Raw genomic sequence first — 25685 nt, forward strand, 5'->3', positions numbered from 1 at the left:
AAACTAAATGCTGTGAAGAGAAGATAAAAAATGTGTTTTTCTGTTGTTGTTTAAAATAGAAGCACTTTTTCTGCATGATGCATTTCATTTTTTTAAGAAACTCAGTATTACAAGGAGGGAATGAAGTAAAGGTTTCAGCAATTCTCTACCCATTAGTGTACCTAAAATATTCCTATCATCACCTTGCCTTTCATTATGGTCTTGCATAGTTAAGGAAGCATCAAAATAGTCTCTTTTACAGAATCTTTACATCAGTGTCTCACCTTTTTCAGAACCCTTTTTAGTAAATATGCAATGGGGAATTTGAACCAAATTTCAGCCACTAATTAACATTTTTGATCTCCAATGTACATTTTATGTTTGTATGTTGATTTCCCCCCAAAGAGTGCACCTCTGCTGCCTGCTATTCAGTAACATTGTGACATCAGAACTAATCAGCCCCTCACACATTCCAGTTCATTTGCATATTTGGGAAGAATCACTATCTGCCTTGGTTGTCATGGCTACCTTTGATGACTCATTTGCCTCAGAAGACTAACACTATTGCAGAGAAGGGACCCACAAGGAACAGTAATCAAAACAGAGTGGGTTCAGATAAGCTCCTACTGTACTCCTTTGAGTCTGAACTGTAAGTTACACTGCTTCTTTTCAAATGGTAATTCTTACTTTTCTCAAGAAGGGTTACATGAAAATAAGCAACAAAACTACAGCTCCTTTTCATCTATTAGTTATGCTTCTTACAAATTGGAAGTTATGGTTTTGAACATTTACCTTTTTAAAGAATGGGAAATTATAGACATGAGTCCCTATTCAAACTTACCCAGTTATAAAGTCTGTCATTTAGAAGCTGCAGTAACAGCAAAGCTGCATTAAAAACATGCTTTGTTTGCAAACAATTTAATTACTTGAGATATATTGGTCAATATGGCTCTGAGTGGTGAAATACAGAGCTTCAAAAATGACAATGGCAATAACACATTTATGACAACCACCATGTTGGCCTTCTGATTTTAGGTTTTAACTAACAAACACCAAAAGAATACTGTACCCACAATACAAAAAAGCAATTTTTTAATTCAATAAACACTGAAAAAACACCAGGAATGGTTACATGTAATAAGGGTTTGTCTACACAAAGCAGGAGGGGTGTGATTTCTAAAGTGCACATATGTCTTGCACATTAATTGGCCCATGTAGCCCCTGTTGGTTCACACTAAAGGTTCCCAGGAGCACTTTATTGTAGTGCTGTGACCCTGAGAGCACCCACATGCCAGAGGGCAAGGAGTACCCCACCATGTAGCAGTAAGAGTCAGCTGGCCTGACCAACTCATTGTTGTCATAATCTGCATCTAAAAGATGTCATGTAAGGTATCATATGTGAACTGGTAACATGCTGGTCATTAGTATCACTGCATGGTGTACGTAGGGGTGATATATGAAAAGTTATAACGTATTTGGCAGACAGGGCTTACATCACTTCACCCTAGACAAAGAAATGTGATCCCATCTGCTTGAATGTGTCTCCAGTGTAAACAGACAAAAACAATGAAAACACATTTACATAAAAGGTAAACAAAGCAATCAAATGATTGACAGCCACTTAACTATCTCGACAGGGGGAGGAGAGTGCAAAAATTAACATGGCATCAGCTCCATGGTGGACACAGGAAGCTGAGCCTCCAGGAGGATTCCTGACTTTAAAAACTGGGGCTTTGTCTACACTGGCAAGTGAAAGACAAAACTTTTGTCATTCAGAGGTGTCTCACACACACACACCCCCGAAAGACAAAAGTGTTGCCGAGGACAAGCACCAGTGTGAATAGAGCTTTGTCGGCAGGACCACTCTCCTGCTGACAACACTAACTTTGCTTCGTTGCTAAAAGCTGCATAGTGTGGACATAGCCACAGATAAAACTTTACAGATATAAGCAGAGAGAAAAAACATTTTGGCATCCTTCATATGAAAAGACAAAGAAACCTAGCACTCTGAGTTCTATGTTGGAATCTGGCTAAGGACTGCGCAGCCATGCTGCAACAACAACGGTGAGGAAACTACTTTGAACAAAAGACTCTAGTTTGTTGAGTTTTAGAAGCACATTTTTACTTTTGTTTATTTGTAACCATTTCTATCCCAATTCTTTCTACTTGATATCACAAACAGCTGTCTTTGTTAAAATACATTGTGACGCTCTGTACCTCGGAAGAACACCCAGCACCCCCATGTTCATCTTTATAAAATGATTGTGTGGTATCCAATGCAAAGTTTGTCACATTGGGTGTCTTCTGAAGGCTCATAATACACTGAGCACAGTTATAGTAATGTTATAATAATTGTTACAGTAAGGTTATAATTTCCTGTATATAGTTATGAAGCTGAAAATGTATCCTCATGGCTTAAAGCAAGTCCATGCAAAAACTCTCCAAGAATAGAGAGGCAGTTCACACCTCGTCAGGGCATGGATGGGACAAACCCATCCCAGCCTCACAGGAACAATGGACACTGGCTTAGGCAGCAGCAAAAGAATCTGTTAGACCCTCAAGGGAGTCACTCCCTTTCTTTGGGCAGTTTGGGACTGTGATGAGGTAATGCTCACCTCTCTCTGAAGGGGGGTGGGAGCAAAGCCAAGAGGAAAAAAAGGACATGATAAACGGAAGAGAGATTTTGCCATGCTTTCTCTCTTCCGCCTACATCTACAGACGCCACCACCACCACCAAGCATCTGAAGGGGAGAGCCTGGCTGACGAGCAGCCAGCCTGTGGTGAGAAGCATCTAAGTTTGTAAGGACATGTAAAGTGTTAAGATCAGCTTAGAATGTGTTCTGCTACTATTTCATTTGAGCAAATCTGACATGTTATGCTTTGACTTATAATCACTTAAAATCTACCTTTATAGCTAATACATTTATTTTTCCTGAAGCAGTGTGTTTGGTCTGAAGTGTGTCAGAGGCTCCCTTTGGGATAACAAGCCTGGTACATATCAATTTATTTGTTAAATTGAAGAACTTATATAAGCTTGCAGCATCCAGTGGGCATAACTGGACACTGCAAGACAGATGTTCCTAGGGTTGTTTCTGAGACTGGAGATATTGGCTAGTGTCATCCACTTGCAAGTAGCTGGGAGCAGCTTACATGCCAGAACCTGTGGCGTGAAGAGCCCAGGAGTGGGGATTCTCACAGCAGAGCAGGGTAAGGCAGGCTCCCAGAGTCAAAGATTGGAGTGGCCTAGCAAATCACTGGCCCAGACAACACCAGAGGGGAATGTCACAAACATTGTTTTAATCACACAATAGTTTCCACACAGTGTTTCATCCACAGAGTATAATCCACTGCCAAACTAGCAGGGTGGTGCTGTGTAGTCTCTTTTCAGAGGCACAGGGAACTTGACAGTTTTGTGAGTGCTACAGTGAGAGGGGCTGAGCACTGCAAAGGAAATAGCATTAGGTAGAGCCAGGATTGTTGGTGTCATGCTGCAAGGATTAACCAGGCTGGCGGTGAGGTCACTGTACGGTAACCAGACTGCTCTGAGCCAAAACTGCACAGCACAGAAGCACCCAAGGTTACAGACCAGGTGGTGACAACCTCTTACTGGTCTGGGTGAACCCCCAAAGTACCACAACAAGTACAACAAGAAAACTAAGGAATATTATAGAGAGATTACTCTTTCCAGTACAAGCTGTAATGAAAGTCCCCAAAAGTCCAGATTTTTGGACATCCCCATGAGACTCAGAAATTGCTATTAATGAACTCTCCAAAATAGAAGCCCTAAAATAAGTAAATGCTTTATTATTTAAATAGCACACACATCAAAGATTCTCTCAATGTAAAGAAATTCAAAAAGAGATTTAATTTAACATTACTTAAAGTTCCTCTCTATTAACAAATACATAAAGAGTAGGAAATACAATGTTAAGGATTTAATAAGGAACACAAAGTTGCAGAGTCAAGCACTAAAGTTAGGAAATGCCGTAGTGAACATTGCCTTTGCAGCCTTAATTTGGCCCCCTGAAGCTTATACATTATGTGATGCAGCCTCCACTTGCGCACAGATTACCTATGAAAAGTTTGGTGTACTTTACTTGCCGAGCATCACATGATAACTCTGTGGCAGAGGCAGGGATAAAATCCAAGTCTCCAGGGTGGCATTTAACTTCCCTTTCTCTTCCTGCAGTCCCCTGCCTCATTCAGTACAAGCCTTCCAACTTCTGTAACAAATGCAACAGGGGTGCTACAGACAATAGCCTTCACTTCGCAACCTTGATTCATCCCTAGAGTAACTTCACCCTGTGCACTCAATGAACCATGAGTCCCGGTTAAAAAAAAAAAAAAGTAGCATGTGAACATGTAATTAAAGACTGTGTGCTTGTCTACACTTAAAACAGTGCAGTGATTCAGCGTAGACACCACTACACCGATGGGAGGGATTCTAGCACTGTCTAGACGGGGACTTAGACTGACTTAACTGCATCTCTCAAGAGTGTGGATTTTTCACACTCCTGAGAGACACATTATGTCGACCTAATTTTCTAGCACAGACCAGGCCTGTGTAATAACGCATACACACAAGGTGGCCAAATTAAGACTGCATGAACACAACATTCATTCTGGCACTTCCTAACTTAAGAACACTTGACTGCAAGATTTTAATCCTTTTTAATTCTTGTAAGAGGCTTTGTAATGGATAGCAGATGAAAGCAATTGTGCTGTTTCCCTTTGCCTGTTACAGAATCCAGATCACCCATATATTAGATCTGCAGGATGTATCTGATTGTCCATCTTTGACATCATGAAGGCTCAGTACAGCCACATAAGTGATGTTAGCTTTGCAAACTTTGTAAACAATGCAGGACTCTGCATCTATTTTTTAAATTTTTATTTTATTTACATTTGCCAGACAACCCACTCAATCAAAGAGGTTTGTCCTGAAAGATGATCAGAAAGGGTTACGGTCTTCATCTTCCACATCCTTGTGCCAATCTGAGAATATGCATCTAGGGCTGGAATGAAAAACTACTTTTTATTGTAACTAGTTGTTGTATGTATTCTGGCTATTTTTACCCATGTTTCGCTTCAGTGTTTACAGGTGCAGTTTTCACATGAGGAGCACAGGACATCAGGTGTTCCAAGAACAGGCTGGCCCCTTTACTTTGGTTGCCTAATCGGCCACAAAGTACCAATGGACCACTTGGAGCTTTTTGCTTTTTTATCTTCCTTTCCCCCTTTTTAGTAGGGCTGTGACCTCCAGATTCTGCTACTGCAAGCAGACACTGAGAGGGGAAAGGGAAAGATGATACAGGCCCTGAGCAGTCTATTCTTTCAGCTGCTGTTACAGTTACCATTAGTTGCTTTGGTAGCTCTCCTTCAGGTCTGATTTTTTAAAGTAGCTGCCCCACAGGTAGAATGAAATAACCCCCAGCTGCTGCTAGTGGCAAAGGAGGCACTTGAAGATAGAGGCTGTCTACCCACCAAATATGTACCTTTCATTAGTAATGAATGTATGCCTCAGCTGGACAGAGATTATAAGGCCACCAGCGACTGCTGTTTGTGCTCCCTACTGCTACTCTTCCAATTAAAGGAGTCGTTTATTTTCACCCATTACCTAAAATAACGGTATACTTCTTAGTTCAGAAAAGTTACATAAACACTCAATGCCAAACCCACTCTCTAGAATGGAGATGCTTGTAGATTACTTAACTGGAATGCTGGATTTCTTACAATGGGAACAGACAAACAGAACTAAATGATACAGTTACGGAAAGAGTTCATACAAAAGAACAGAGTAACTGACTCCCTTGACTTTTTGCAGGTATTTAACAGGCTGGTTTATTTTATTAATAAAACTGGATTTGAGTTCTGTTGGTCACTGTTCATGACACCTACACGTGTGTTTTCCCTCAGTCATCCAGCAAGGGGACCCCTGCCTCAGGCTTCCAGCTCCCCAGCCATTTCTTTTCTAGGGTGGAGACCCTTCTGAGGGGGCATTTCAAGGCTGCACAGTTCCCTGCTTCATTGTTGCATCTGAAGAAGTGAGGTTTTTTACCTGCAAAGCTTATGCCCAAATAAATCTGTTAGTCCTTAAGGTGCCACCAGACTCCTTGTTGTTTCTGCTTCACTGTGTTATTCCCAGCAGAGACAGCAGCTTGCTTTCTCTGTCAACAATTATAAGTTACCTCACAGTTCTTTCTACGCAAATCTATTTTATTCTTAAGGTAAAAGCACTACAAAGAAAGCATATTAAAAATAATAAAAGAACTTACACAAATGCTAATAAGCTTACCAAAGATCACTCTAACCTTGACATGGACTCTGGCTAGAGCAGTCCTTCCAAACCCCACCCAAGGGGTTTCTTTTTGGGGTGCATCACAGCATCAGCTCAGAATAAGCACACTCATAACAAGTTTTGTCCACCCTTTATACCAGGGGTTATCAAACTGGGGGTCGGGACCCCTCAGGGAGTCATGAGGTTATGGGGGGAGGGTCGTGAGCTGTGAGCCTCCACCCCCATACCCTGCTTCACCTCCAGCATTTATAATAGTGTTATAGATTAAAAAATAAAAATTATAAGGGCGGGGAGGTCACACTCAGAGACTTGCTGTGTGAAAAAGGTCACCAATACAAAAATTTGAGAACAGCTGCTTTATACAGTTCTGGGATCTTTGATCTGGAGTTTCCAGAGGCAGGTAATTAGTTTTCCTCCTCAGGTAGTAGTTTCAAAAGGGTGGATTCGAAGGGGGTCATTTGCATTCCCTGTATCCCCAATTACCCTCCTAGGAAATCCACTTCCTAGATATTGATCTAAAAACCCCTTTGAAGTTTTTAATACCTTCCAGAGACTGCACTGGTCAATCTCCTAGAAAAGTTACATACATATAATTCCACAGTAACACATACACAACTGCATTTTTAATACAGTGAACCCCAATAAGATTTACCTTAATTCAATAAAGTTCATTTGGGATATTGCAAGAAATTGTCAATCTGTCACACTGCTGATGATCAAGAAAAAGCACTTTTATTAAGTAATGTTAGTGGACAGATTCAGCTATTCTTACCTGCAATAATTTGTTTGAGGTAAATGTGATGCCCAACAGGAACCTGGAGATGAGTACTCTGGGGCAGCATTAAGCAGAAAAGTTTGGTGTCGTGGGTGACTTCTGTTTTAGAAATCAGTTTGCACTTTCTGTAGTACAGCCCTGAAAGAGAAGGATTGAGAGTTTTTTGTTTTGGTTTTTTTTTTTTTTTTAATATGCCTGGTAAAGCAGCAAAGTTAGGCTTGACATGCAAAAGGATTCAGAAAACTATATTTTTATGGGGGTTTCTACACTGTGATAAATCTAATTCTGGCTTTCTAGTCTTCTGCACCTGTTAGTGGTGTCAGCATAAAAGGTTTTTAAAATATGTACCTTTCACCCATATACAACACTAAAAATGGCAGGGTGGATTTTTATTACATTTTGTTTTAGAGATTTTATAAAAAATATTTTGGTCTGGGAATTGAATATATATTCCTATGTTATACTCTTAAAAACAGATCAAGGAGTTTGGGTTATCAGCTGGCATAAAATTGGGAAAGTGCAGAAAGAGGAGAGAAGCCAATGGGCAGCAAAGATTCATCATACTAGCAGAGGAGGTTGCTTTTATTTGGTAAACCACCTTCCCGTATATTTAGAACACATATAGATCTGTTTACATAAGTATTTGGAAAGAATCTTGCATTTCTAGCAGCCATCCAATAGCATTAATGGATTAATGTTGACCTTAACTTTTAAGAGAGACTTATTTGTATTCCAGTTTCCCTGTTGTGAGCCTTATTGCTGCTTTGGTCATCCTTGCACTGAGTATTCTGCTGTTAGCAGATTAATCTTTACCGGGGGGGGACGGACGACAAAAAAAGCTCATGTACGTGCTGAAGGCTGCTGGCCCTGAGACTGTGTGCCACGCAAGTGCAACCTACTTAGGGCTTGAAGAGCATCCCCTCAATTTCCTTCTCCCAGTAACTGCAGAATCAGGATAAAGCTGGTCAACTGCAGCGCTTTATTGCTGCTCAGCTCAAACAAGAAGTTGCTACTAGTTTGTCAAAGAAAATACAGATACAAAACTTATGTTCAGTTTTCATTTAAAAGTAAGTAAATACATGCAAAAATTATATGCAACCTGTAAGCACTCAAAAACTCCTCATATAGCTCTTGGTGCCACTAAATCTAAGCACTTTACCATTACATTATAAGCACTTTTCCTCCTTACAGAGCAGGTCATCCAGACCAGTAATGATAAAAGCCTCCTCTTTTCTGGGTCTCAGGAAATTTCATTGAAAAGTAGTAAAAGCAAGAGCTTTTAAACAGAAAAAGGGTTTTATAGCAAAAGGACATTTTTATTGGATTAAAGTAAAAGCGTTTAAAGCAAGTTGTTCCAGCTGAGCTGTATGTGTACATATGTCCCCAAATTGCTTTATATTCAAGGAACATCAAATGTGTGTAAAAAAGCCAAGAACATCTGACCACATAATTATACCTGCAAACGTATGTGCAGGAATCTTTCTGTCCAGTTTGCTCTGCAATTTTCAAAGTTTGTAATTAGGCTAAATTAGAGTCTCATTTGCTAGTTACATATTACTGTTATTGAAACATGTCACCATTTTCTATGGTGTTTTGCAGCATATATTATTGTACTGAGTTACTTTAACATATAGCAATTAATATGGAGATTATCACTATAGAAAACTGCTTAAAACGTAATATGTTTGAGATACCACACATTTTTATCATAAATGTTTTTTCATGGTTTCTGTCTAATATATCCTATAACAGCTTGCTTTGGATGAGTGAAAAGAAAACCCCAGATGCTTTGGGTGTATGAGCAGGATTCCTACATCATTTTATCGGAAAAGGCAATAAAGGAGTTTGATATTCTGATATGATCATTTCAAGGTTCAGCAAGATAGCAGCAGCTGTCTTCCAGTACATAAAACCTTTTCAGTCAGTACTGCATATAAAAACTCTTTTGTAGGATAAAAATTTTCAAGAAAGGTGTAGCGGCTGATGGAGAAGAATTTTATCTGATGGACAAGATTTTATGTACACAACAGAAAAAAGATTTTATACATTGGCTACCCCTTGTGTATAAATTCTCAATCATGAGGAAAAAATTGCAAAAAGCGACTTATAATGCTGAAAATTTTCAAAAACTGTCCTTTATCAGGATCTACTCAAGATTCAGCTATCAATTTTTGTGCAGTTACACAATTTTTAGCAATACATCAACAAAAAAAGTGAAACTTCCACAAATTGCAATAAGAGATCAGTTTTGAATACTTCCTATTAAAAGCGTATGAAGAGAAACTAAAACATACACAAAAATTCAAGTTGTACAAAAACTCGCAAGTGAAGTTTCCACACTAACTTTATGTATATAAAGAAAAACAGGAATTTATGCCCCATTTTAGGCCCATGTCTGAACATAACATTAACTAAGGAGATGCGGTCAGTGCCTCCATATTTTCCTGGAGACATAATACATCACTAAGTTCACTGAAAGACATCAATATATGCCAAGAATTTTATAGATTCTGCATACCTTCATAAGAAGCATCTGGAAAGCTGTGCATTAAGATCATAAATCCCCAAAATGCAATAGTTTCTTTGAGTGTGACATTATAGAGGCCAAAAGTTGTTTACTTCCTCAGTTAATTTTCATGGAATTTTCTTCAAAACACTTTTGTTGCACTCATTTACACGTGTTATCTGATTAGTTAATATTACCTCAAAGATTAATATCTGGAACAAACAAACTTACATTTATCCCATGGTTTTCAGCCAAGTTTTAGTTAAGTAGAAAGTAATTTTCCAGTCAAGAGTTTGTCCACGGTGAGTTAATCTCTTAAGTACAGTACTGTGCCATAGAATTCCTAATTATCTGAAGGAGGAATGACCTGCTTGCTAAATCTTATTTGAAAGCTCACACCGCTGCTTCAATTTCAAAACCTGAAGAACCCCCCCCCCGCCCGTATTCAAATAGCTGAATACCCTTTTTTGCCACAGAATCTTAGTTCCTCACAAACATTTATGACATTATTCTCACAACAGACCTGTGAGGTAAAGCAGTATTACTTCAGTGTTCAAACTGGGAACTCGGGAACAGATTTAGGGTATGTCTACACTGCAATTAGACACCCACAGCTGGCCTGTGCCAGCTGAGTCAATCTCACGAGGCTCGGGCTACGGGGCAGTTTAACTGCAGAGTAAATGTTTGGGCTCAAACTGGAGACTGGGCTCTAGGATCCTATGAAGTGGGAGGGTCCCAGAGCTCAGGGTGAAGACCGAATCCAAATGTCTACACCACAATTAAACAGCCCCTTAGCCTGAGCCTGGTGAGCCCAAGTCAGCTGGCACGAGCCAGCCACAGGTATCTAATTGGAGCATAGACATATCCTCAGTGGCTCACGCATAAGGTCATGCAAAGCCCATGGCAAAGCCAGGAATTGATCACAGATCTTGGTCCAAATCCAGCATTTAATCCCAAGATTATTATTCATTTTACAGTAGCACCTAAAAACCTCAACTGAGCTCTAAACCATTGAGACACTTTCTATTCTAAGTTCTTACAAGCTAAAACAAGACAGAAAATGGATGGAAAAAGGAAAGAGGCACAGAAGACTACACAGCTGGTCAGTGATAGAGCCAGGAATAGAACCCAGGTCACATGAGTCCCAATCCAGCACCCTATGCACTACTAGACTACAATGTTATTGGACCTTCCTCTCTCATCAAGTCTGTTAATAAATTGTAACAGCCAAAAGGCCTCAATCATTAGTCTGACCTCTTGCACTACACAGATCATTATACTTCACCCAGCTATCTACCCCTGTAATTTGTGCTTGGCTAAAAAATTCCAGAAAGGTGCCCAAGTCTTGATTTGAAAACCTCTAAATGATGGAGAATCCACCACTTCCCTTGCCAGTTTGTTCCACTGGTTATTCATTCTCACTGTTAAAAATGGGTGCCTAATTTCTAATCTGAACATGTCTGGCTTCAGCTTCCAGCCATTGGTTCTTGTGATGCCCTTTTCCACTATATTAAAGAGCCCTCTTACTACCCGGTATTTTCTCCCCATGAAGGTACTTGGAAACTAATCAGTTCACCTCTCAATCTTCTTTTTGTTAAACTAAAGGTTGAGCTCTAAAAGTCTCTCGCTATAAGGCATTTTCTTTAGTCCCGGAATCTTTTTTATGGTCCTTTTCTGCACCACCTGCAATTTTTCAAAAATCCTTCTTAAAATGTGGGCACCAGAACTGTAAGCAGTATTTCGGTATCAGTCTCACCAATGTTGTTACAGAGTTAAAATCACCTCCTTGCTCCTACTCACTACTCCTGTTTATACATCCAAGGACTGCATGAGTCCTCTTTGCCAAAGCACTGCACTGGAGCTTATGTTGAGTTTCCAGTCCTCCACTATGACTCTTAAATCCTTGCAGAGTAACTGCTTTCCAGGATACTGTACCCCATTCTGTAGGTGTGGCCTGCATTCCTTGCTCCTAGATGTATGATCTTGCATTGGGCTGTATTAAAATGCATTTTGTTTGAACTGGCCCAGCTTATCAAACCATTCAGATCACCCTGTATGACTGCCCTGCCCTCCCAATTATTTACTACTCAGCCAAAGTTAGCATCATCTGCAAATTTATAAGCAGTGATTTTATATTTACTTCCAGATGAGTGATAAAAATCTAGAACAGGCCTAGAACCAATCCCCTGTGGAATCCCACTAGAAACACCCTTGTTTGATGAGTTCCTATGGACAACTACTTTGAGATCTGTTAGCCTGTTCCTAGTCCATTTTAAACCATTTAGTGCTCATTTTTAGTCAAACATTGTGGTATAAAATGAAATGCCTTAAAATCTAAGTATATTACATCTATGCAGTTAGTTTTATCAACTAAGCTTGTAATCTTAAAGAATGAAATCAGATTGTTTGACAAGACCTATTTACCATAAAACCGCGTTGACTGGCATTAATTCTATTACCATTCCTCAATCCTTTATTGATTCACTTCTGTATCAATGTTTCCATTACCTTGCCCAGGACTAATGTCAGACTAACTTGCCTATAATTACCCAGGTCATTCTGCTTGTCCTTTTGAATACTGATACAACATTAGCATTCTTCCAGTCTTCTGGAATTTCCCCAAGATGCCGAGATTTAACAAAAGTTAACATTTAGCATGAGATCTCCTCAGTCAACTCTTTTGGGAGTCTGGGGTGAAAATAATCCAGACCTGCTAATTTAAAAATGTTCATCTCTAGTAGATGGTGTTTAATATCTTCCTTGGTTACTAATGGACTTAAAAGTATTTAATCATCCTTAGAAGATTAAAAAAAATCACTCTTCTTTCCAAATACAGAACAGAAATATGTATTGAACATTTCTGCATTAACAGTTTTATCAGCTCTATCTAACTAATGGGTTTATACCATCACTGGGATTTCTTTTGTTCCTTATATTCTTATTTCCTTATTGTCCTTAGCCCTGTCAGACAAGGATTTTTCTGTGATGTCTTTAGCTTCCTTTATCAGTTTTCTATACTTCATAACTTCCAATTTATATTGGTTGCTTTCTATTTCCCATTTGAATATCAGATTACAAAACCAGAAGGAACCCTTGCGATCATTTAATCTGACCTGCACAACACAGGCCATGGAACTTTCCTGAATTAATTCTTGGTTGAACTACAGCATCTCTCTCTCAGAAAAACATCCACTTTTGATTTAAAGATTACCAGGGATGGAGAATCCACCATGATCACTGGTAAGTTGTTCTAATGGTTAAATACCCTTACTAGAAATAATGAACAAATTTTTAACAGTACCCTCTTCTGTGCTTTATTAGGTAGCACAATGATCCATATTCATTCAAGATCCTGTGATTCTGAGTGGTTAACACCACAAAACAGGTGGTATGTTTAATATCCAGTTCCATCATCCATCCCTTCCCACTTCTTTTATCTACTGTATTCTTCCAAACAGGTTATAACCAGTTATTTTAACATTCTAATAGTCTCAACAGGTTTCAGTAATGCTAATTATATCAAATTTCTTCTCATCAATGAGAATTTCCAGTTGCTCTCGTTTGTTACCCAGACTTCTAGCATTGGTGTAAAACCAATTTAAAAACTCCTCTTCTCCTCACATTCTTTGTCACATCAGTTCAATTTGTTTGTATGTGGGAGGGAGACTTTGTAGCAGACTGCAACTCCAGGAAACGTGGAATACCTAGAAAGGATTTCTTTTCTGAAGGGAGGTGCAAAAAGGAGCAAAGGTGGAGTGAAGATACAAGTGAATTTCCACAAGACCAAGCCTTATACATACTTAACTGCATTTCGGGAGAGTTGAGAAGACAAAAGGTAGGGAGAAGAGAGAAAGCCAAGAGCATGTTTAGTATGACTCAGTATAAAGTGTTTGTTCAGGTCCTGAAAGATTTTGTTTAAAAAAACAAATAATGAAAGTAATAAAGAATTGGGGGTGATAACTGGCTAACAGGTTTCTTCTCAGTCTTTGACTAAGATATTAAACCAAGATAAGTTCTTGATGTGGCTGGTCAGGTGGAAGATAAAGATTATGTGCACTTTTGAGAGAGTGGGAAGATGGGGAAGGAAGGGAGGGAAAAGAGTAAAAAATCTCCATGTTGTGGCTAAAATTTTCTCTCAGTAAAAATTATTCAGAAAATCCTAGCCAGTGTGTCAGCTTTTCCAGGTTGCATCTGGCTATGACCTTTATTTACCATAGTCACTTTACAGTGATTTCCTAACTTGCCATGCTAGTGTGCTCTGTGAAGCTTTATTTTTTTCCCCTACTGTATAAAAACAAAAATTCTACTCTGCATCAGAAAACAAGGATTTTTATATCATGTCACCCTGTCTAAGCTACCCCCACACAAAATCTACATTTCATAAAATACTATTTGATTCTTCTATTGAGTTTTAACTACTGCATACTTTCTGAGGTGATGACATAATTGTGATTGCAACCCAACTAATTCAGAGTTCGATATATACACACACGTAGTGTTAGAGAGACAAGGTGGATAAGGTAATATCTTTTACTGGACCAACTTCTCTCTCATCAATAATAAGAAATATTACCTCACCCATCTTGTCTCTCTAATATCCTGGGACTGATATCACTACAACTACACTGCATACACAGGTGTTGTCACTTTAATTGTTGGGGTCAACAGGAATTAAAACAAAATAATAAAAAAACAATGCCCCAGCTACCCAGGAACACACACGCAATATTTTCTCAGCCCATTCTCAGCAATGAATCTTTTTAAAAGGGAACCTAGATGAATTTACATTCAGTTTTGAAATGGTGATCAGCCATAATGTTTCATACTTTTAAAAAAACTGAATTAAATGCTTTTTGCAGGATTTTCCACAAAAGTTGCATCACTGTGCTAGTGTATGGGAACCAGGAAATGAAGCTAGAAAATCTAATTTCACTGGCTAAACTGAATGAAGAACAAATAGTAAACAAAAAGCATTAAAGATTAAAAGTTACTTAAATGGTTTAATATGGATTAATTTAAGTAATAAATAAACATATTTTATTAAGTATGATTTTTGCCTAACAGTGTTTCTTTAAAGAGTCTCTTCTATAAAGCAGGTGACGGTAGCATAGTGTTGAAGTGCTTGCCTGTCACCTCTGGGGCCTGGGTTTGATTTCCGCCTGGCACAGCAGTATGAATATGTTGTGATGATCTCAACCTATCTCCTGATGGATGGATTTCCATACCACGCACTTTCCAGAAAACCACCTATAAGAAAATCGCGTCTCAATGACTGGAAGAACAGAATAGTTGCTATGTTTTACCACTGTACTAAGTGTATTTCAGTGGGTACATGCTGCCTTTATTCTACAAATATATGTTCTAACAGAACGTCAGTAACATGGACCTCAGTTTTTTGTTTACGCTTTAATGGAGAGATATGCCTAACTACAGTGAAGATTAAAATCTTAATTCTCTTTAAAGTATCATCTAATTGCTGATACATACAGGGGCAGCTCTAGCCATTTCGCCGCCCCAAGCACGGCGGCACGCCGTAGGGGGCACTCTGCCGGTCGCCGATCCTGCGGCTCCGGTGGACCTCCCGCAGACGTGACTGCGGAGGGTCCGCTGGTCCCGCGGCTCCGGTGGGCCTCCCGCAGGCGTGCCTGCGGATGCTTCACCGGAGCCATGGGACCAGCGGACCCTCCACAGGCACGCCTGCGGGAGGTCCACCGGAGCCGCCTGCCGCCCTCCCGGCGACCGGCAGAGCGCCCTCCACGGCATGCCGCCCCAAGCACGCGCTTGGCGTGCTGGGGCCTGGAGCCACCCCAGGATACATACCTTCCATACAACATTTTACTTCAAATATTACCTACATTGCAACATAGAACAAAAACTAACAAAAGAGAGGGCACTGTCTCCACTTATAACTATTTCTCAAGAAAATCTCTAGCACTTGGTTTAAAAAAAAAAAGGAATAAGCCTGGTAGAATAAATGTCTTAAAATCTCAAAGGATTTCTCTTGAAGCATTTCTCTGTATCAATCAGTCCTGAGGTATACCTGTGGTTTTTCTTGGAAACATTGAAATAATTTTTTTTGTAAATTGGGTCCCTTTAGAAGTTTACCTGTCATAATTCCTAGACTACTATAACTATTTAACTTGACTCTGTCTTACCAACACAAGAAAAAATAATTCTGCAGCAAGGTTGAAATCTAGTCACAGACTTGTTTAGATTTCCATATGTGTCTGAATTTCCATACAGAAAACCATAACGACTGCACCAAAATAAATACCATACTATTTCAATCAGAAAGTTAGCTAAAATGTACAGCAAACAGGTCAATTCCTTAAATTAAGAACTATTTTTCCATTGCTTCATTCTCAAACTATCTAGTCAGTGATGGGTGAGCCCCATGGAAACCTATTCATTCTTCCATTTAAATAAACATGTTTTTGCAAAATGATAGCTAAGGCTGGAGTCAATGTTTGGCAAACAAAGATATGCACCTGGGATCAGAGATCTTCATCAGCAGTGCCCGTCGGACCGCACATGTGCACCTCCCCCCCCTCTAGGGCTATGAACAGGACGTATCTTTCTCTGTTGCAGATCTTATGTTTCAGTTCCAAAGCAGAAGGGAGGACAGTGGGTAGTGGAGCACCCAGAGGGACACATCTTGAAGAACCTCAATTACTACACAGGGCAAGTAACCTTTTCTTCTTCGAGTGACATCCCAATGGGTGCTCCACTGTAGGTGACTAGAAAGCAGAGCCCCTCACTGGAAGGCTGGGGCTTTGGAGCAGCATTTACTGCAGATGATAGGACAGTATGTCCTAGAACAGTATCTGCTGCACCATTATGAGTAATGGTGCAGTGACAGGTAAAGGTGTTTGCTGATGCCTATGTGGCTGCTTTGCAAATGTCAGGAACAGGGACATTACTGAGAAAAGCAATGGAGGTGGAGAGTGACCAGGTGGAATATGCTCTAATTCCAGTAGGAGGATGTCAATTGTGTAGTTGGCAGGACAGACGTATACACTGCGAGATCCACTTGGAAAGGCGTTGCTTTAGAGATGGCTGCACCCTTGTATCTTTCGGACGTTGAAGGAAATAAATGTGGCAATTTTCGGAAAGGTTTAGTTCTGTCCAGTTAGAAAGCTAACATGCGTCTGACGTCCAAGGTGCGCAGTGCTACCTCCTGTTGGTTGCCATGAGGCTTCGGAAAGGATCAAGAAAGGTGGATAGGTTGACTCCTATGGAAAGAGGATGGTACCGTGGGTAAAAATTTGGGATGTGGATGTAGCATAACTTTGTCTTTCTGAAAAAAGTGTGTACAGAGTATATGCCATAAGGGCACCAATTTCACCGACCTGTCGAGCAGACGTGATAGCAACAAGAAATGCCATTTTCATCTATAAGTGAATGTAGGAGCATGTTGCCATTGATTTGAACGGAGGTCTAGTAAGAGAGCGTAGGATGAGGCCAGAGTCCCAGGTCAGAGTTGGATCCTGTATGGTTAGTGTAAAGATTTTGGAGGTCCTTCAGGAAATGTTTAATGAGTGGGTGTTTGAAGATGGAGTGGGCATCTATGTGGCAGTGGAAAGTTGTGATGGCTGCCAAATGCACACGAATGAAGCTGGTAGATAACCCTGATTGTTTAAGGTGTAAAATATAGTCCAGGATAAGTGGCAGTGGAGAGCTTATTGCGTCGACCTGATGGGAGACGCACCAGCACTGGAATCTAACCCATTGGTGGAGGTACAGTGCGTCTAGTCATGTTACAACTGCTATTCAAGAGCATCTGTCTATCTAATTCCAAACAGGTTACTTCTGAATCCCGGAACCATGGAGGAGCCATGTTTCAAGTGGAGAAGTTGTGGAATGGGGTGGAGGGTGTGACCTGCATCCTGTGAAAGGACTCATGGAGTTGGATGGAGAGAGATCGGTTGGCATGCCATCATGCGAAGGAGGTAAGTATACCAGATCAGTCGTGGCCATGTTGGAGTTATAAGAATGACATGGGCTTGGTCCCCTTGTATCTTGTGGAGTACTCAAAACAGAAGGGGGAAGGGAGGGAAGGCATAGAGCAGTAGCGCATCCCATGAGATGAGGCATGTGTCTCCCAGAGATCTGTCTCAGTCCTGCCCTTGAGCAAAATTGAGAATTTTGCAGTGTGACAAAAAGATCTATAGTGGGGAATCCCCAGCAGTTGAAGATGAGCTGACAGATTCATGTATCCAGTTCCCACTCATGCTTGTGGGATAATCTCCTGCTCAATGAGTCCACAGCGGTGTTCTGGTTTCCAGGGAGGTATGTGACCAAGGTGGTGGTGTTGTGTTGGATACACCAGTTCCATAATTTCAATGCCTCCAAGCATGAAGACTGGGACCTTACTCTGCCTTGCCTGTTGATGTAAAACAGGCAGGCAACATTGTCCATCACAACTCTGATGGTGCAATGTGTAATAAGTGGGAAGAAATGTCAGCAGGCATTCCAACCGCTCATAGCTCTAGGAGGTTGATGTGTAGTGTGTATTCGGTTAAGAACTATCTGCCCTGCACTGTATGAGTGTGAAGGTGCACTTGCCCAATTGATTAAGGGGGCATCAGTTATTAGAATCATGATCAGCACCGGCTGAAGGAAAGGAACCCCGACACAGACGCTCTTGGGCTGTGTCCACCAGGTAGTGAGTCCTTAGCCCTCCTTGGCAAGGATAAGAATTTTGCAGGCTGTGTCCGTGAGGTAGGTATATTGTACATAGCCATGCCTGAAGATATCACATGCATAACCGTATGTACTTTACCACAAACTTGGCTGCTGCCATATGGCCGAGTAGCTGGAGATATATCCTGGCGGAGATCTGGGGGCAGGCTCGGACCATGTATACGAGATCAATTATGGTCGAACATCTGTGAGCTGGAAGGAAAGCTCTGGCTTCTATGACATCCAAGTGTACCCCAACGAACTCCAGGTATTGTACCACCATTAAAGTACATTTCTCCAAGTTCACACAAAGGCCAAGATTCGTGAAAAGGTCCATCGTCACACGGATGGAACGAAGAGCATCTGTTGCAAATGGAGACTTGAGGAGATGGTTGTCTAAGTGTGGAAAGATGACAACACCCTGTTTGTGTAGGTAGGCAGCAACTACTGCAAGGACCTTGGAAAATACACGAGGGGCCGCTGACAGTCTGAAAGGCAGTACTTTGTACTGATAGTGGTCAGTGCTCATGGTGAACTGAAGAAAACATCTGTGGGCAGATGTATTGTGATATGGAAATACACATCTTGGACACATCGATGGCTGAGAACCAGTCTCCCTGCTCCCGTGCTGGGATAATGGTAGAGAGAGTAACCATCTTGAAGCGTTGCAGTTTGATTAACTTGTTTAGGTTTTGAAGGTCCAGGATTGTTTGCCACTTGCCAAATTTCTTCTGGATCAGAAAATAATGGGAGTAGAAACCCTTTGTGTTGGGAAGGGACCAGTTCTATGACTCCCAGTTGCAGAAGATAATCTATTTCTTCTCATAGAATGGGGTAGTGAGATGGGTCCCTGAAAAGGGACAGGGAGGGAGAGTGGCAGGGCAGGACAGATTGGAAAGGGGTGAAGTATCCTTCCCTGATGATCTCTAGAACCCACCAGTCCGAGGTATTTAGCCTCCATGATGGAAAGAATGGAGTTAATCAGTTGCCAAACTGGTGGGTCGTCAAGATGGTTGGTGTGACTGAAACAGGGAAAGGTATCTTGATCACAGCTTCAAAATTGTTGTTTGGCTAGAAGTCCGCGAGAAGTAGCCCATTGAGGAGTTGCCTGTCTGCATTTGGTAGGGGGCTTTTGTCACCAGCATTGAATGTCATAGTGCCACTGGGAGTGTACTGCAACAGTTGTGGATCGTGGGGGAAGATGGTATTTCTGCAGGTGTCTCTTTGGCACTGATGTGTAAATACTGAGAGAGTGGAGAATAGCTCAGGAGTCTTTAAGGGAGTGTAGTGAAGCATTCATATGCTCCGTGAATATTTTGGGGTCCTCAAAGTGTAGGTCCCGCTACACTAGTTTGTACCTCCTTAGGAAGGCCAGAGAGGTGAAGACTATGGCAGTCGCGATGGAATGGGAAGAAGTATCCACAGAGACTCTAGAGAGACTTCTAAGGCTGTACGGGCCAAAAGGTGTCCCTCAGATATGAGTGCATGGTATTGTTCTTTCATGGCATCAGGAAGGTCTTGGCAGAGTTCCTCTAGTTTAGAGTAGTACAGCCTCATAATTAGAGATGCAAAACTGGAGCATGGCGGATGAATAAGCCTTGTATCCAAATAAATCTAATTGTTTTCAGTGTCCTGATGGGTGGATCGATATTGGCGTCCTTTCTGTTGCACCATATTAACTACTAAGGAATTTGTAGTGGGATGAGAGAAAAAAAATTCCATATCTTTTGCGGGAACATAATATTTTTTGCCTGCCCATTTTCAGGTGGGAGGGATAGACGCTGGGTCTGCCAGAGCACTTTAGCAGGGGCCTTGTTAAAAGGTAGGACTATTTTGGATGAGGAAGATGTGCGCAGGATATCGAGTAATTTATGTTGCTGATCTTTCACTTTCTCCAAAGGAATCCGGATGAAGTTTGAAGTCATCAGCAGAAGTAGAAGGTGGAGTCATGATAAGGTTATCGGGGGAAAAGGAGGAGAAATAGTGTTGTTGGAGCTTCCTCTTCCTGTTCTTCATCTTCATCTGTTACTGGGGGAGGCTCAGTCTCTGGTGGTCAAAAAACTGATGGAGAAGGCAAAGATGTAGGTTTCCAGCTTCGCTACACGAAAAGCTTCCTGAACTGTGCCCTGTACATGGCCCAGGGGTCCCAGTATGGCCAAAGTGGAGGGAGTGGAATGTGGGGTTGCATCCATGGTTGTCCATGCCAGGGTTCTGGTCCAGGTATGAATGGTGAATAGTGAGGATATGGAGAGGAAGTTGCTTGTGCCTGTCTTGAGTAAAAAGGCATGATGAAGCACTCCCCTTCTCCTCCTCATCACTGGGAAAGGGAGGTGCTGTCCTCGAAGGAGAAAGGAAAGAATGTCATGTGTCTGAAGAGGAGGGTGGAAGAGGGGAGAAGTTGTGTCTGAGCAATGATGACTCAGGCTCAGATACAAGTAGGTCTTTAGGATATCTGAATTCCTGGGAAGGAGGAAAGTGCATCATCAGCACCAGTGCATGACTTGGTGCCGAGGGAGAAATACATTCGCCTGAGCAGCCAACAGGTGGAGCTGAAGTCTTGCTCAGTGCAAAGGACTTGCTTGATGCGGAGGACTTGTTCAATGCCGATGGCTTCATGGGTGCCGAAAAAGATGTTGGTGCCAGCAGTTTTGTCAGTGCCGTAGCTCCCGAAGTTGGTTTGTCTCAGTCTCCAGAGCCAAGAAACGGTGCAGAGGGCTGTAAATCTGCCCAATTAGGGTCTTTAGACCATTGTTTCATAGCAGTACCAGAGATATTCGGACATCCTGGAGCTATGTCCCCTGTCCATGGATGTTGAGGCAACTGACCTCGCAGGGGGTGGTGTTGTGGCAGGCTATGCCTCAGGGAGTAAGGAGGGAGCCTGTTTCTTCTCATCAGAGTGAAAAGAGATGACTTTCTCTAAGAGAGGGACATGGGGAATGAGGATCTGGGAAGGACATCCACAGAGTGTGAAAGCCACACAGGGGGAGAGTCTAGGCCAGGTCCGCTGATTTCTCCATGAGGAGAAGTCATAACCAAATGTTTTGGTCTTTTCTGGCCCTGGCTGTCAAGTCGTGGCAGTGGGAAAACTTTTGTGAGACGTGTCCCTCTCCCAGACAGCGAATACACTGCAGCTGACTGTCTGCTACCGGGAAGGTGACCCAGCAAGAGATGCACCTCAACCTCAGGAGTTCTGGGCATAAGGGTGAGGGGAAAGGCTTCCTGGTCGGGAATGGCGAAAAACAAACAAACAAAAACACTTTTTTTTGTAAATAGAGGAAAGAAGAAAAAAGTATGAAACTACTCTAAAACTAACAGGTAAGGCACTATCAAAGGAGGCAAAGGGAGAAGCAGGCTCTGCTGTGGATTCTGTCCCAGACCAAAGGCGGTAGAGAAGCAACTGGGAGGTGGTCAGACTGCACAGTGCTGTATATACGTCCTGCTCACAGCAATAAGAGGGAGGTGCGCATGTGTGTTCCGACAGGCACTACTGATGAAGATCTCCAATCCCAGGCACAGGGTGTGCTGCCGCACCTACAATGGAGTACCCATATGGACATCACTCAAAGAGCCACCATTGATAACTACTTTCTGAATACGGTTTTCCAACCAATTGTTCATCTACCTTATAATAAGTTCATCTAGGCTAGTTTGTTTACGAGGTCATGTGAGCCAGTATAAAAAGCCTTACACTAAAGTAAAGAAATATATCACATTTTCTACTTCCCCCTATCCACAAGGCTTGTTACTTAAAGATGGATATTATGCTGGTTTGACATTTTTTCTTGACAAAGCCATGTGGACTGTTACTTATTACCAAACAGGTGCTAAACAAACTGATTGCTTGCTCCATTATCTTTCCACATGCTGAAGTTAAGCTGACTGGTCTATAATACCCTGGGTTATCCTTGTTCCCCTTTTTATAGACAGGCATTTAAAATGAATATACATACAAGTAAATAGCCACTAGAAAAAAAAATCAGACAAGTGCAAACAAGAGTCTCAAATCCCAATTCCAACTACAGTTAAATCAACAAAATAAATATTATATAGGAAGACCCTGAAAGCATAACAGAAGCTTGCTTAAAAATTCAAACAAGTAAATGTTACAGAAACAAACCAAAAGCAAGAAAATTCTTACATATTTATGTGGAAATGTAAGTCAGAACTTATATGGCACTAGAACAATTCTCCCATTAAACCCAAAGCAATTTTTAATAAAGAAAATGTCTCTTCACTACATGATGTAATCAACAGGAAACAAACAGCAAGACAATAAATAGTTGGAAAAAATGAGACAGCATAAATGGAAACTCCACTACCAATGTTTATAGACCACTACCTACCTGAGTAACCTCGCATCCAAAAACAGGATCTCATTCAAGTTATATGATAGTATGGAAACATTTGAAGCAATATGGTCCCTTGCACTGGAACACACCAGTAATGCTGTCAAAATACATATGGCCAATCTTGAATAAAATCCAATATGAAATATAATATTTCAAGACAGCATGACTGTTTCCCCATCCGTCCATAGACTTTTTTTTATCCCTACAGTTATATCTGAAAAGAAACTTACATTGTTTTAAATCTGAAGTAAGTAATTTTTCAAAAAGAGAAGAGAGTACAATCAAAGGGAGCAGAGATTTGGGGGAGAAGGATGCTAAAGGGAGCCAGCTGAGGATCCCTAAACCTTTCCCTCTTGGCTCCACTGCAAGTTAAAGATGCACAAGGGCCATGCCCACTCCCCTCACAGACATTTCCCCCACCACTTATACGTGGGAAGAGGAAAATGGTTGTATGCCGCAAAGTGGCCTTGCAGACCAGACAACCCACCTCGTAGTGCATAACTTTGTGCATAACTAAGCATATGGGTACGTTTTTGCAGAATTAGGGGTTAAGCCTCTTGGCTCCATGTTTCTGATCAAAGAAGCTCTCTCTTTACCTAAAGATTTCTATTAGTACATAAGGGTTTTTTTTTTTATAGCCCCATTAAATCAAAAGATGCATTATTAAAATAACTGGCTACATCAAATAGTCTCTCATATTCAAAGATTCTCTTTTACTACACTTCTGATCAAGGATTTCTGTAGGCCGTCCAATTAGGAATAATCTGCCTTGAATAAACTTTAACTTCATTTATCAGATCTTCTTATCAAAGAACTACTGAACCTCTTACACAAAGTTTGCTCATTACTGTCTATATACTTGATCACTAATTAATTTGAAAGTCCAGATCAGTGGTTCCCAAACTTGTTCTGCCGCTTGTGCAGGGTAAACCCCTGGCGGGCCGGGCCAGTTTGTTTACCTGCCGCGTCCGCAGGTTCTGCTGATCGCGATTCCCAGTGGCCGCGGTTCACTGCTCCGGGACAATGGGAGCTGCTAGAAGCCGCAAAACCTGAGGACACGGCAGGTATACAAACTGGCCCGGCCCGCCAGGGGTTTTCCCTGCACAAGTGGCAGAACAAGTTTGGAACCATTGGTCTAGATTATTCAGATGTGTACAAACAATAATTCTCTAGGAAATTTATTTCTCTGAGAAAAATGGTTTTGCCTACCCACAGATAATTTTACACTCAGACAGGGAGATTACCCTTCATAAGAGTGAACAGAATTCCTTACACTGTAAGGAAGTACAAGTTTCCCACATTGTTATTGTAACAATGTCATAGTTTGCTCATTCAGAGGCAGTAGCAAAAGCAGGGCATTTCAGAGTAAGGGACATTACTTACCACCACCAGATATGTAGATTGAAAGGGCTATTTAGGACTAAATCAAGGGAAGAAAAACTGAAAAGTTTTTCTTTTAGGGGCTCAAATTTTAGGGTTATGAGAGTCGGGGGCTGGATCTTGAAGGTTTTTCTGCAAACTATAACAGAGGTGTTTAGAAGCTTTTATTCTGAGACTCCTAAAATTGTTTTTAATATTCTCTTACCTTTCTTCCAACCCCAGAAATGGGAAACCCATAGACAGCATGCTTCTTCCAAATCAATGCAATTTAAAGCCACAGAATAACAAGAAAACTCCTCACAGAAAAAAATAAAAATAAATTTTAAAGTGGAGACAGCTCTGATTAACTAAACTACCTGGAACACTTGTGTCAGGGCTAATTCCCCACTCTGGAACTTTGAGTGGGGAAGGTGGGGGCCCGCAAGGATTCAAAAAATTAATACTGGCCACTCCAGGCCCGTATTAAACTCCCAAGGTTACAGCTTCTCTCTGGCCTTGGATGGGTAGATGCTGCCACCACCCAAGTGCAGAACCCCTTTGAGAACCCAGGAAGGCGCACTTGGGAATTCCTTCCTGTGGGGTACCCTCAAGCCCTTTCACCCCATCTTCAGGGAAGAGATGAAAAGAGGGGGGGGGAAGAAATCAGCTGTTGCCACCAGCTAATTAAACAACATGTGCCCAAGCCTCTTAAGACACAAAAATCCAATTCAGTTATTAAAAAAGGTAAATTTTATTACTAAAAAAAGAACAAAATACATCTAGGAACTTAAGCTATTGCTAGGTTTTAAAAAAAACTACAAGGATTAAGCATCAAGAATAGCTTTCTTGAGGTCCAGCTTAAAGGTTACAAGCAAACAAAAACATTTGGGGGGTTAGCACAGAGGAATCCACAAGCCATAACGAAATAAAAGGAATAAACCTAATCACATCTTCCTAGACACTTCCTGATCTATTTATATATCTGGGGTTTTTAAATGAGTAGTTTCTAGGTATGACGCTGATGATTTTTTTCATACTAGGCCCAAGCTCTTACCGCATAGCTCTGTCCTGTCGACCTCAACAACAGAACAAGAGACAGACAAAAGGGGTTTCAATTTTAAAAAGTTCTAGCCTTCCCAATGGCTCTTTCGGCCAGGTTCCCACTCACTTCCTTTTACCTGTGCATAGCAGTGAGACTTTTTAACCCTTTACCGGTAGAGCAATTAGAGAACAGCTACTAAGAGGGTTTTATAGCTACTGGCTAGCCGGGTGTCCATAAAAGGGAGCTACTTCCCCCCCCTGCCTTCATTTATCACAACTTGTGCCTCGTGTTACTTTACATATATCATGCGGGAGTCAAAAACACTTGTGTCTTGGTACATTTGTGGAATATGTCTTCCAAAATTGTTGCAATTGTTCCGATTCAGATTGGAACCTCTGCAACCAGCCTATAGTTATCCCTTCCCCTGGTTTCATTCACAGGGCCATCTGTAAAATGACCACGGCCTGTGAGGATATTTCTTCATTTCTTAACATCCCATTTTATTTTAATAATGTATGGTTCAGAAATATTAAAAATAAAGGTTAACAACTCAGGTTATATTCCAGGTAGTGGATAACTTGGTTAATCGGAGCCATCTCCACTTAAAAAATTGAGACAAGTTTTCTTGCTACAAGCACCATCTCTTATATTTATGAAATCTGATCTCAGGGAGGAACAGTGAACAGATTCTGAAG

The 25685-nt window shown here is 41.2% G+C and overlaps 1 protein-coding gene and 1 long non-coding RNA gene across 7 annotated transcripts in view; one reads left to right on the forward strand and one right to left on the reverse strand.

Moving 5' to 3' along the window:
• LOC120402048 (melanocortin-2 receptor accessory protein 2-like) overlaps positions 1-25685 on the reverse strand; it is a 173643-nt gene that overhangs the window by 108043 nt on the left and 39915 nt on the right. For all 5 annotated transcript variants that reach the window (XR_005596927.1, XM_039532402.1, XM_039532388.1 and 2 more), the window contains one exon: positions 7050-7190. Coding sequence is in view for 4 of the 5 variants with exons in the window: in XM_039532402.1 (XP_039388336.1) it covers positions 7050-7190 (141 nt within the window). In the remaining variant the exon portion in view is untranslated. The remainder of the gene's footprint in view (positions 1-7049; positions 7191-25685) is intronic.
• Positions 528-21857, forward strand: LOC120402050. Of its 2 annotated transcripts, XR_005596929.1 has the most exons (5): positions 528-628; positions 17361-17507; positions 20141-20321; positions 21514-21555; positions 21722-21857. It is a non-coding gene; the product is annotated as an uncharacterized LOC120402050 (long non-coding RNA). The 2 variants fall into 2 exon arrangements; XR_005596928.1 differs by lacking the exon at positions 21514-21555.

The sequence above is a fragment of the Mauremys reevesii genome, linkage group 3 (genome assembly GCF_016161935.1).
Source record: "Mauremys reevesii isolate NIE-2019 linkage group 3, ASM1616193v1, whole genome shotgun sequence".
NCBI classification, from domain to species: domain Eukaryota; kingdom Metazoa; phylum Chordata; order Testudines; family Geoemydidae; genus Mauremys; species Mauremys reevesii.